Source organism: Teleopsis dalmanni, chromosome 2 (genome assembly GCF_002237135.1).
Source record: "Teleopsis dalmanni isolate 2A chromosome 2, ASM223713v2, whole genome shotgun sequence".
Taxonomy (NCBI): Eukaryota; Metazoa; Arthropoda; class Insecta; order Diptera; family Diopsidae; genus Teleopsis; species Teleopsis dalmanni.
In genome coordinates this window covers 41261603-41275116 of record NC_051847.1, presented here as the reverse complement: position 1 = coordinate 41275116, position 13514 = coordinate 41261603, and the positions used below count along the sequence as shown (strand labels likewise).

General features: G+C 31.5%; 1 protein-coding gene across 3 annotated transcripts in view; it reads left to right on the top strand.

Moving 5' to 3' along the window:
* Positions 1-11865, top strand: part of LOC119684403 (protein PF14_0175-like) — a 42385-nt gene extending 30520 nt beyond the window's left edge. For all 3 annotated transcript variants that reach the window (XM_038098442.1, XM_038098441.1, XM_038098443.1), the window contains exons 3-11: positions 4273-4408; positions 4473-4711; positions 4785-4939; positions 5009-5173; positions 5261-5457; positions 5545-5900; positions 5977-6077; positions 6146-9531; positions 9678-11865. In XM_038098442.1, the coding sequence (XP_037954370.1) occupies positions 4273-4408; positions 4473-4711; positions 4785-4939; positions 5009-5173; positions 5261-5457; positions 5545-5900; positions 5977-6077; positions 6146-9531; positions 9678-11059 (6117 nt within the window). In that variant the 3' untranslated portion in view covers positions 11060-11865. The remainder of the gene's footprint in view (positions 1-4272; positions 4409-4472; positions 4712-4784; positions 4940-5008; positions 5174-5260; positions 5458-5544; positions 5901-5976; positions 6078-6145; positions 9532-9677) is intronic.
* The last annotated feature ends 1649 nt before the right edge of the window (positions 11866-13514 follow it).

Genomic DNA, 13514 nt, shown 5'->3' with positions numbered 1-13514 from the left:
TCAAATATTCAAGTCCAATTATTTTTTTATTTTGAAAGTAAACGATATGAATTAGGGTCTCAAAAAATTATGACATGCGTTTTTCCGGGCAAATTCAAAATCTTCTGAAAAATACTTTATTTCGATTAAATTACAATGAATCCATCTTATGTTCATAGTTATGTTAAAAAATAGAAATCAACTAAGCCATATCTTTACAAATTATTTTTGAATCTTCTCATCATCACTTGGTTTATGTCTGAAAAATAGTAAAGATGGCACCTAATTTACTGATTGTTATTTTATGTCCAATTGTCATCGCAAAATTGAATTCATCTTCTCTGGTAATATGATTGAAGAAAAATTCTATTAATTTTGCTCAAATTAATAATATTGAAGACTTTATCCTTGATTTTATATAGCAGTTCCAAAAACGTCAAATCTTTCATATTTTGAGTTTTGATTACACAGATAGGTTTCTTTCACAAATATAATTATGTTGAAAGTGTTACTTTTTGAAAAATTTTGTTAGCGCTCTCCATCATATTTTCATCTAATTAGGTTCGGGTTTTTTAAAAGTATTACAAGCACCCTCCAGTATTTTATCAATTTAATATTTGCTTTCATTTCAAATATTAAGATTTCCCTATAAATAATAAATTCAGATTATGATTTGTTGTAAGTCATTTAATTTTTCAGTGTCTGTAGAAACCTTTTTGGTTTCTTTTGGATTCCAGTTTCGGTAGTAATTCCTAGATCTCATCTTAAAGCACTTTATTCTCTGCCATTTAGAGCCTTATAAGTTCTAATAGCTTTGTTGCTATATGAGCAGGTTTTCGAAAAAAATCGTTTGTTTAGATATACATAGGTTAAGTTGGACTGGAGGGTTTACACAACAGAGTCCACTTAACACGAATAATGGTTCGTTATGATACCACAGTTCGCTTAAAATACAACCTTTGTTGAGTTTGATATGTCATGAAACAACAACACAGTCTGCTTAGGCTAGTACGCATAGTATACTTCCATGATATATCATCTGTTATATCTTATGACATGTATTTTGTTGAACCTTTGCCAATGATATAGGATTAAACGAGAATCAACTGTTTGCATGCTAATATTTTATATATACTGTTTTCCGCAAAAAATATTCTTTTCCAAAAATCCCTATGAACTCGTTCCTTGAATGAAAGACGTCCGCTACACAACTCATTGTACTAGCAATCTATATTTGGAAATGTGGGAGCTTCATCGCCAAAAGTGAAATTAAGTTTATCCCTGAACTCTTGAGCTAATAATTAACATTAACAAATTAATTAAGAAACTACGAAATTTTCACGATTTTTTTCCATTTTTATTTTAATAGAACACAATTTTCAAAATGCTGTGACGGGGGAGGAAGTAGTGGTTAAAAATATCAATTCTCAGTGTTGCCAATGCTTACAATATGAATAGTGACTACCGTAATAGCAATGACCTATAAATTTGTTGTTCTTCTGTAACTCTTCTCTCAATTCCATTCATTTCTTAGTTTACTTTTGTTAAATCGAAAAATATTAAAACATTGTTTTATCGTAAAAAAAATAAATAAAATAAATTTAATTAAAAGTTTTATTTTTTCTGCGTTGTATGTTGGCATTGGTTTGGAATGCAATTGCTTCGTTAAATGGGATATTATTTTTTTTATTTTTTTTTTTTTATTAATTATGTTAATAAAATGTAAATTAAAAAATTCTTTAAATTTACACTAAATCTATACTAGAACTAATTGGAACTAATGTAGAATTCTTGTAAGTGTGTTGGTGGTAAAAATATTTATATGAAATAAATCTATTAAGTCAGTTGAGACTTATTACTATCCGATACAATCTTCTGCTTTAACTTTTATTTAGAACTATAGAAGCTATTTATACAATACTAATCAGACACTTTTTTGCGGTTAAGATTGCTTTTAGAAGTTATAAACTTACATAGAGTTCATTAAATAAAAATTGCATTTAAAATTATATTTTAATTACAAAAGTTCCTCTCTCGCTCATAATATCAATTTTTATACTCATATATTTATACAGTATAGTGTGTTTAGTACGTACACATAATTCTGTCCTAGGCATAGAAGCATATAGTCTCTATTACATATTAAATCGAACTATATATATGGTGGGACGTTGGAACAGCGCACTGTCCAACAAGTGGCCCCACTGAAGTGAAGGATTAGTCGAAGTAGACCACGAAACTACTTGGGTTCTTTTTCGTCTTTCGATTCTCGGATGTTGTTATTGAGTTAAAGCTGGGATGGCTTCCGTTCGCATAACAACATTATTTGTTAATGCAAACAGCTCATTTAGCTTGAGGTTTCTCCTGCCAAGTCATCACCAACCCAATGGTATCCCAAGATAGTCTTCCTCCTGCTTGCCAGTGCTGGGCATTGGCACAATATATGCACCGCTGTTTCCTTTTCTTCTAGACATAGTCTGCAAGTGTCTTCCTCACCAAGAGTTGTCTTTTTGAGATGATACTTGAAGTTGCTATGTCCAGTAATTAGTGAGGTCAGCCAGCTTCGAGTGCTCCGCGAATAGTTAAGCACTATAATATCATCTAAAATAATAGATGAGAGAACGCTACGATGTCACGCCATGAATAAGTAATTCTGTCCTCCTAGGTAAACCATAGTGTCTCTATTATTATATTGTATCGAACTATAATATCATCTCATAATAGATGAGAGAACGTAACGATGTCACGCCATGAATAATTTGTATTCTTTAATCAAATATCCAATATCCTCCTCCAAGTCATGACTGTCGCATTGGATCCACTATAACGTTGCGGTTTCCCCCTCAGTGCCTAGTGACCAAAATATGCTACTGGAAATAGGTTTCTATATATTTTTTTGTGTTCTCTTTTAAAATGAAATATTTTCATCTTTATCGGGAAAAAATTTTTATTTTCGAGTTTTTTAGACTCAATGCTGCCATCTGTTTAGATAGTAAAACGCATATTCTGCTTGTTCTTTCATCTGATAATAACGCGAGGATAAAAATATCCTCAATGGAGCTGAACTAAAACTAAAATGCCTCTATACAGATTCCTTTCTATACAGATTCAAAATTTGTTAATCTTGATGTGTTAGATTTGTTAATCTAATAATACCACAAATTTTCAATATTTTCAATGACGACTGTCAATAAGAATATATAGGACATTGGACATAAATATTTTGAAGAGAAAAACATTCATTGAATATATTATATAGCGGTATTAAAAAATGAAAACTAATAAGGGAAAAATAAGGGCTATAAACAAAGTAGAAGGAATTACGTGCCATATTAAGCTAATGCACATTAACACGTGTTAATGATAACAGAATCAAATTATACTAATTGAACTTTGAATTGCAACTGACGTATTATTCAGTTCTGATCCCCAGCCACTACTATCTGTTCGTAAATCTTAGAAGTAGGCTTAAGAAAGAATATTAAAAATGAGAAGAGAATATAAGAAAGAAGAAAATAGATAAGATACAAGAGATTAGATAAAAAAAAACAAAAGAGAAGTTAAAGAAGAGAAAAGAAAGAATGAAGAAGTGATCTTTAAAATTGGGCCGTATTTTGAAGGTCTTAAGAAATTATTTTATAACATATGTATAATAATGTTAAGAAAACGTTGATGAGATTATATTAGAATTAGGTGAAAATATATCCTATTAAAGAAGTAACTTTTTGCATTCAACTAAAAACATATCAGACCATCTATTAGAAGCCATGTGAAGTTTGATTCAAAGTTTGGAAATCTAAAGATTTGAAAGGGTTAAGCATCAGAATTTGTTTTTCTGTAGTCTTTGATAAAGAATTTTAAAGAAGTTTGTTTTATTGTAATATAGATGCGGGTATCGACTTGAGGTATTGTCTATCTTGATAGTTAAAGTAATTCCTTTCACTCACATTGTTAACCAGTATAGTTCCTTTTGGGAATGCTCAACGGCTCTTGGTCTTGAACTCAAGGAGTGAGTCTGATATGTATACCCAGCCATTCTAGGAAGTAAATCGACATTTTTAATAAATATATACATATTTTAAAGACTATTTAGAAATTTAATTCCTTTAATTACTGTATTCGAAACATTAAGTTCATCTTGTATTCTCAAGTTTGTTTCAAATGTGTAAAGAAAACTATTTTTCCATTAGATTATTTTTTTTTTAGTCTTGTTGGTTAATTCGCATTATTAGAGATTGTCAATAAAACTATCATAAAGGAAATTAAATCTAAATTTGATATTGAATTTTATAGGAACATCATTTACAACGAGCAATATGTACTGGTCTTATAATACCAACACCTGAAGTTTTTACATGTGACCAAATATTTTATGATAACAGTTATCCTCCCAACTATAAAATGCCACGTCAGCTGATACACATGCAACGTAAGATTTTGTCTTAAATAGCTGCTATTTAATAAATACTTATATATAAATTTATATATAATAGCCCTCGGATTAGAGCAAGATGTGCCTGAATATGATATGGACAGTTCCGATGAAGCTTGGGTTAACCAAAATAGGCGTCTCGATTTAAGTCCATTGAAATTTGAGCAAATGATGGATCGTTTGGAAAAGAGTTCAGGTCAAACAGTTGTTACGTTAAGTGAAGCTAAAGGACTCCTCAAGCAAGATGATGAAGTCAGCATAGCTGTGTATGATTACTGGTTAAATAAAAGATTAAAAATGGTAAAGAAAAAAAAATTATATGTTTTACTGAAGTTTATATTTAAAATGTGTTCTTTATATCTTTAAAAAATAGCAACATCCGCTAATACTCACTGTTAAGACCGAAAATCGTCCGGGTGCATCATCCAATAATCCGTACTTAGCATTTCGTCGTCGTACTGAAAAAATGCAAACACGCAAGAACCGCAAAAATGATGAAGTGTCCTATGAAAAAATGCTTAAGTTAAGGTTCGTTTACTGTTTATTTTTTATGTAAATAATATATAATAATTAAAAATCAAAATAATATACACACAGACGTGATCTTCAACGTGCCACTACGTTGCTGGAAATGGTCAGGAAACGTGAGGTAACAAAGCGTGAAGAACTACAGTTATCCTTACAGATATTTGAAAAGCGGGTAGAGGTGCGTGATTTTAGTGGTGCTCTAATGACAGAGTTTAGTTCTACATATAGAACACGGTATGTTATAATTAATTTTATTTAAAAACAAAAAAAAAAATACAAGTTAATTTGGTTTCTTTACGTTAATGAAAAATGTATTTTTAGACCCGCATTTACACCGTTGTATACGAATCAATACTCACATCATTCATCTTCTGCTGGTTCTACACCGACAGGCCCTGTATCAAGTGGAATTGGTAATGTACTGACATCTGGTTATAGTGCCAACGTTAATAACAATGTGGGCAGTGGACATTTGTATTCATCGTCACAGTACCTGAATTCATCAAATCTGGCAATTGGTATGTGTCATTGATTACAAAATGAAGTATTTTTAAAATATGTGAAAGAAGAAATTGCAAATAATATATATATTATATAAAATACAGATTCAATAAATGTTAGTGGCACAGGAATTCGTAAAGAGAAACGTCAGTATAAAAAACGGAAACACAAATTGCCGCGAGATAAGCAGCAACATCTTCAACAACAGTATTTAGCTGGCGTGGGTATGATGCCTTCGTCAGTAACGTCAGGTGTAGTGGGGAACTCGTCCATAACCGGTCATCTGCCTCACTTACATCACCTACATCGTCAAAGTTCGTCACCCGCCGCTATTGAATCAAATCTTGATACAGAAGAAGAAGAATACGCTGCCGGCAGTGGTCAGCAGAAAGCTGGTTCTGAAAGCGAAGAGGAAGCTCCATTTGCATTTAGAAGAAAACAGTCTTGTAATTACCATAAGGTACTTTATAGAAATGTCTACATTCTACTGGGAAGACTTGAATGTACTAACAATATTAATTATTTTAAATATTTAGCCTAAAGATCATCTTGGAAATTGGCCGTGGGAATCGAAGGATAATCATGGATTTGGTGATCCACGTTATCGCTTCACCTTGACGTCGTTAAGATATCCAAAGTATATAAATATATATATTAAATTTTATTAATTATAAGCAATTAACTATAAATGATTTTTATGTATAGGCCACGCTGCATTGGTTTCGCACGTCGTAGACTTGGACGTGGTGGTCGTGTGATAATTGATCGAGTTTCCACTAACTTTGATGATGTCTGGTCACAACTCGATTATACAATATTAGAAAGTACATCCTGCGTAAATAGAGTTAATGTATCCGCCTCGCCTCCAACTGTTATAGACTTACCCAATGAAAATGTAAAAGAAGAACCGCCAAATACAAGTGTTCCACCTGTTTCCATTAAAACTGAGCCAAATACGGAAGAGGTATATCAAACAATAGTGGCAGATCAGACAAATGCAGACGATGGAATTGAAGCTGATTTTGATGAAGACATCGATGAAGATTATGAAAATATTACCCGCGATAAAAATTATACATCCGCCCTTTTATTACGAAGACAACGTCATCGAAAACGTAACCGAAGGCATTGGCTTAATAATGCAAACAGTCTTAATAAAGGATCGACATTTAGGATTCTTAAGCATAATTCAGTTGGTAATAAAGAAAGTAAAAAATCAACTGATAGTTTTAAGCCCATACCTCGTCACATTTTGCATCGTTTGGCAGAAGCTGTTGATCGTAATTTAAGTAATAAGCGACCCAAAATATCGTATGAACATCAAAATGGTGTTGCCGTTGCTGAAGAAACTGTTGTGGATGTAAACCAAAGCATCGCAACAGGAGAACTGCAACGGACAAACCATCGCACGAACAATGTTGTGCTAAATAGCATCAACCCAACCACCAATAATAATAGTAATAGTAATATTAATAATAATGTTAGCTTAAGCGACAAATTTAATGTGATAAAGAATGAAAATACCACAGTTGCAGATATAGGTAGAGAGATAAAACAAGAGTTGATTGATACTGCTGATGATTCCAATGAACCATTAAGCACAATACAACGACTGCGAGTGGAATCGTCAGTTGACGTACCTTACGATGAAGAAAATGTTAATTTAAAACAGCTAAGTAATCTCATTAGGCATACTATTAAGAAGGAACCAGTTGAAAATAATGAAACAAGTGGAATAAATCCTATAGTAAATTCATCGATTAAATTGGAATCCAATGATGATGATGATGATTCGCCTTCATTAAACCAAGTGGCTGATGTGATACGTTTGAGAAATCTAGAGAACAAGAGGCATGTGACAGAAACTACACAACCAACGAAAACAGAACCTGTACTGGAAAGCTTCGCTAGTGACTATCACAATGAAGATCATGAGTACTATATGGGAAGCTTATCACCAAGTTCAAGTCAACGTTTAGAAATATGCAACGAACTTTTATCAGAGATCAGAAGAGATTGGTTGCACTTTAGACCAAAAACCCCGACTGATGAGTTATTGGATAATAGTATTGGTAAAGTGCCGTTACTTAACGATGAACAAACACCGCTAGTCGACTGGTCACAACAAACCCCTGTAGAAATAGAATTATTACGCGTTCCTGCGGAGTCAATAATTGATGACGATAATAAAGAAAGAAAAATACCTGCACCTGCACCAAATTCATTTTGGGATACTCATTGTGATGATGCATTATTCGTTAGTAATAGTTTCAAGTACGCCGATTTAGAGCCAGATACAGAACTGTTGCAACCCGTGTATGTTTCCGATTTTACTCGTGGTAGCAGTAAAAGTCCGGAAGGCAATACGGGTAACTCAAACTCAGGAATGGACTTTAATCTTAGCGGTGATTCACTTAATGACATCAATTTACTGGATGATAGTGATGAAACTGATGAAAATATGCTTGACAACATATTACAAGAATGTCAAATTGATGAGATTAAGACACTAAATCAAGCAACTAGTTTCTGGAATGGAATATTAGATGGAGAGGCAGTAGATGAAGTTACCGATGTTGATGTTGCAGCTGGAATTTTAGATTGCATAGATGACAAAAAATTACGCAATAAGTCGCGATTAAAGATTGAAAGAAATCAAAGCAAACAAGATTTTGGTAGTTCAAATTTTACTATTTTGAACTCGAGGGATGTAAAGGATGATGATATATTCTTTAAAAGTGAAATTCAAAAGACACCAGCAACTGAAGAGAATGAAGAAAAAGTTGAACCAAATGAAAGTATTGTAGCGCAAGCTAATCTAGAAACAAAACAAGAAGAAACGAAACCTCCATTATTAACTATTCCTGAAACAAACACTTCTGTAGTAACTTCTGTAGTAACAAATGTACAACCTGTTAACAACAACATACAAAATTTTGTAAACGGAGTTCCGCCACAACTGGTACCAACACAAACAACGAAAGCACAACCGCAACAACAACAGCAACAACAAATTACACAACCAAATCTTCTTCAACTGCCACAAACTATACAAAATTCAATTCCTCAACAGCAGCCGCAGCAGCAGCAACAACAACAACAACAACAACAACTGTCAGAAGTTACAACTTTAAGCGACATTATAACTGTGGCTAATACGCATACAGCAACAACACAACAACCCGTTCAACAACAGATCCTGCAAATTCAACAACCGCAACTTAGAAATGTAACAGTGCAGCAATTACAGCAACTACAACAGCAGCAGCAACAACACCAGCAACAGCAACAACAACACCGACAACTTTTAATGCAAATGCAACGTGATATATCATCTACACCTGTCATTACCCAGTATGTTACCAATTCTACGGGTGCATCAGCAACGCAAAACATACGACAACCAACACTTACACCCATTGGCTCATCAGCAGCTGGTACTCATATGATTTACACTACAACTGATGGTGTTTCTACAGGTCAAAAAATATTTATACAAAAAGCGGCACCATCGAATGCTAATTCTACAGCTGCAACAGCCAATACGCATCTGACAACAGCTGCACAAGTTCCTAATAGCTTAAGCACAAATGCTGTAATAACGCTATCAAATATGAAACTTGAAAGTGATGGTACACAAACAACTGTAGTGGGTCAACCGAGCTCATCTAATATTTTAACGATTGACGGCAATGCTGTAGTATCATCTGTAGCGTCAACACCTAGTGTCAATATTATTAATACCGCTAGTGGACAACAAGTTGCATTGCACAATATAAGTGGCATACAGCATGTAAGTGCAGCAGGAAGTGGTGCACATATATCCTCCTCATCATCACCACTAATTGTAACTACAGCAGCGCGTAATGCGCAACAGTTAACGCAACAGCAGCAACAACAATTAGTACATGCTCAAAACACACCACAAATCGTGTGGCGACAAATTGCAACAACTAATCCTAATAACAGTGTCACTGGAGTATTAACCACTATAGCAGAGACAGGTGCAGCTTTAACGGGAAGTGGAAATAAAATAGTTTGGACTAGTAGACCTACCCAAAAACGGCAGGTTAATGGTCCTGAAGGCACAGGTAATTCATTATATGATTGAATCATATTGGTTTAGAAACGATTTTCGTAGAATTGTATAATAAAATAAATAAAATTATAATTATAAATATAAATTTTTAATATAAATCGGAATAATAAATTTTTTCTATTAATGTGACATTTTTAGACTACAACAAATTACTGTTGAATCGTAAATTTTCTCAACGGAAAATTATAGCACCACAAACACAACAGTCACAAACGCAACATCAAATTCAAATAACGAAACAACACCTACAGCAAATACAACAACAACAACAGCAGCAGCAGCAACAACAACAACAGCAACAGCAGCAAGATGATGATAGTAGTACGAATGCAAATGCACCAGTACTGCAGGATTCAACGACTAGTTCGACCACAGCAACTACAACTCATCAGTTACAGAAAATACAAATGCAAGGTGGTAAAGTAATTAAAATGTCCTCGTTGCCTCTTCTAGTGTCTGAGTTACAGCAGAAACATAATTCAGCAGCAATTGCTGCAAACCATAACTATAGCTTGCAGCCAACAATAATAACAACACAATCATCGCACGTCGCCAATAAAATCTTTTTAACTAGCAGCAACTCTGGTGCTGGCTCAGGTGGTATTGGCAGCAGCAATAATACAAGTTATACAATAGCAACAACAAGTGACGCACAGCAGCAATTAACAGCAGGTCAAACAACGCTTACTGGTGTATCACCAAAAATTACATACAAAGAACTGCACCCTATGAAGGTGAATTTAACACCTCAAGGTGGTACAGTACAACAAAGTAACGTCGTTATGGAAACAAAAACATTAACCGCTACACAACATCCACAACAGCAACAACACCAGCAGCAGCAGCACCAAACATTAATATTGAATAAAGCAGCAGTCGCTGGTACAAATGCACAACAAAAATTAAAACGTGAACGTATTTTCAACATTATTGGTGCAACAAATGTCGAGACAGCCGGTACAAATACCGGAAATGTGACGGTCACAACATCGGATAACAATAAACGTGTGCTTTATACGAGTTTGTTAAATGTGAAACCATTACAGAAAAACAATAGCGGACAAATGCAGATGCAGATCGGACCTGGCGGCATACCACATGCCTTATTGCGTGGACGTATTGGAAATAATCAAATATTTGCTAATGTACGAACAGTACCACTCACAACAGCAATTGGCAACTCACAAGTGCAGCTAACAACAAACAACGCGGTACTAGCAACAGCTCAAAATGCAACCAACAACAATAATAGTAACAATACAAGCGGATCGCAACAAATAACAATGCGTACGACGGCTACCGATGCAACAGATACAATGTGCAACATGGCAACATCAAATGATGTTGTAAAGACAATAGAAAATGTTAAAGCAGAAAATATTAACAGTCATACTATAAATATTAATAATAACAATAATAGCAATAGTAACAACAACACGAGTAATAATGCAACAACAAGCAACACTAATAATGCAACCAACAATACGTCCTCTTCTGCCGCAGCAACAATTAATAGGTGAAAAAGATAACTACAGAATGTTGATTGGTTAAATATTAAATATATCAAAACTATTTAAAAAGTTAAAATTAAATAAAAGAAAATAAAATAAAACCTTGTAAAAATTGGTTGTAGGTGAAAATGAAAATGTTATATGCTGTGGCAGAATATTTAAGAATAAAATAAAGGATATTAATAATTTGGTTACTATTTATGAAAATAGCGGCTGGCCGTGGACTATGATGTTTAGTACGCTTGTTGAGCTGCAAAAATCGTAAATATGTCATTGACGTGTTTAATAGTATTTTTAAGGCAAAAAGCAAAAAGTAAAAAGTAAAAGTAAAAACTAGCAACAAAAAGAAGAGCAACAAAAAGAAGATTAAAATATTTTAATCGATTTAGGCAAACTATTTCTTATTAAATATTATTAAGTGCGCTAACAATTATTATAAACTAAACAGCCTAATGTCACACAATATACGACTGTTGCTATTATAATTAATAACTAAAAGGAAAACAAAAAATAAAAATATTTTCAAATATATTCCTTAATTTCTTCTAAAGCATTCACATACACACACACACGTGTGGCTTTAGCAATATTATAATGAATTATAATATAAATTATAATAATAATATTTGCTGAAATATTAGGAATGGCAAATGTTTTCAAAATTGGAACAGGACGAATTTACCTGTTGGTGGTTAGCAGCTTTAACATAGAAAAGGCAATCCAAAACTAAGCATATATAATTCACAAATTTCATTCATCATTTCTGATGAGTTTTGATTGATTTTATTTTATTTGAATACCAGCTGCCAATAATATAAAATATAAAATATAATTATTCATTTAGTTAATTATTCAAAAAAGAAAAGCAAAATTACATAAATGAAACATAAACATAAACATAAACATAAAAGTAAAATATAAGAAAACCATAGAACTGTTCGATATCTTGTGATAAAATATATCTACTGCATGGCTAACATATTAGGGGGTGTACTTAACAATTTGAAGACAGGCGACTTCTCTGTAAAAGTGCATCTATTCAATTACACATTCAATACTTTTGATGTACGCTTATTCATTTAAAATGTGTATTTAACAATTTAAACATTTTTTAATATTGAAACAAATTAAGCGAGAAACAAAAATGTATGATAAATGATTAAAAATAAAATTAAATTAATGTTTTTGTAGTCATTTTACAAATTGCTGATATATACTTTGAAAATACTTCAAATTTTTTGTTTTATTTTCGTTATTAATTTTTTTTACTATTAATATTCTAAAATTGCATGTATATTTTAAAAATTTATAATGAACGAAAATGTTGTCTGTATAAAATAAAACTAAAAACTATAAAAAAAAATATTAAAAAAATATTCGCTTATTTATATAAGATCTTATTTTCAAGATCGCTTTATATATATACATATACATATATATATATACATATATATATATATATGTAGATATAAGTATATATATATGTGTTTAAAAATTAATGTAATAATAATTTTAAAAATAATAATAGAAAAAGTTAAATTGTATATTATCTTAATTATTACAAGTAAAAATTACTTAATTTTAATTAATATTGATATTTATTATTAAAATAAATGAGTATGTATGTGAAGAGCGCAACGTGTAGAAGCCGCAGTTGCTAATGAAAACTGCAAATAACTATAAATTATATTTATATATATAAATTAAAGTTATTATAAAATTATATATAATATATATATATATATATATAGAATTACAAATTTAGCATAAAATAAAACTTAGCGTTATTCAATAATTAAAAAATAAAAAAAACAAAAAAAGTATAATATTAGTTAATAAATATGAATAATTCCCATTCTATGAAAAACAAATTTATTTATAAATAAATGTATATATTAAACAATAATTAAATATATAAGTTAGTTTTTATTTTATGTTAGTTTATATATCCATAAACATATGTATTAACATATATATATGCTGTAATGTTCTCGTTTCATCCACAATGCATTATTCATGCCTCTATTTTTTTAACGCTTTTTACAAATACAAACTTCACCACCACCACCCACAAACGCATTCTTCATTTTTTGATACATTCAAATATAATTTTTTACAGTACAGAGAAGACGATAAAAAAATAATGTTTTGGCACGTTAAATAGTTGAAAACTTTGTAAATTATAAATTTCTTAAATTAATTTTAATTATTTCTTTTTTCACTGTAATTATAATTTATTTTTATACAGAAACAATATTTAAAATTTTCAATTATAAACCGTGTAGAATATTTAAGCAAAGTTAATATATATAAAAAAAAAACCGACAAATACAAACAAAACTAAGAAATTTTAATTAAATGTTTTTTTTTTTGTATTGTTTAAAATTATTATTAATAGTAGTGCTCACAATTTCGAGTAAAGAAGTGGGTTATAGAGTCACATAGATTACTTCCTCTAACGTTT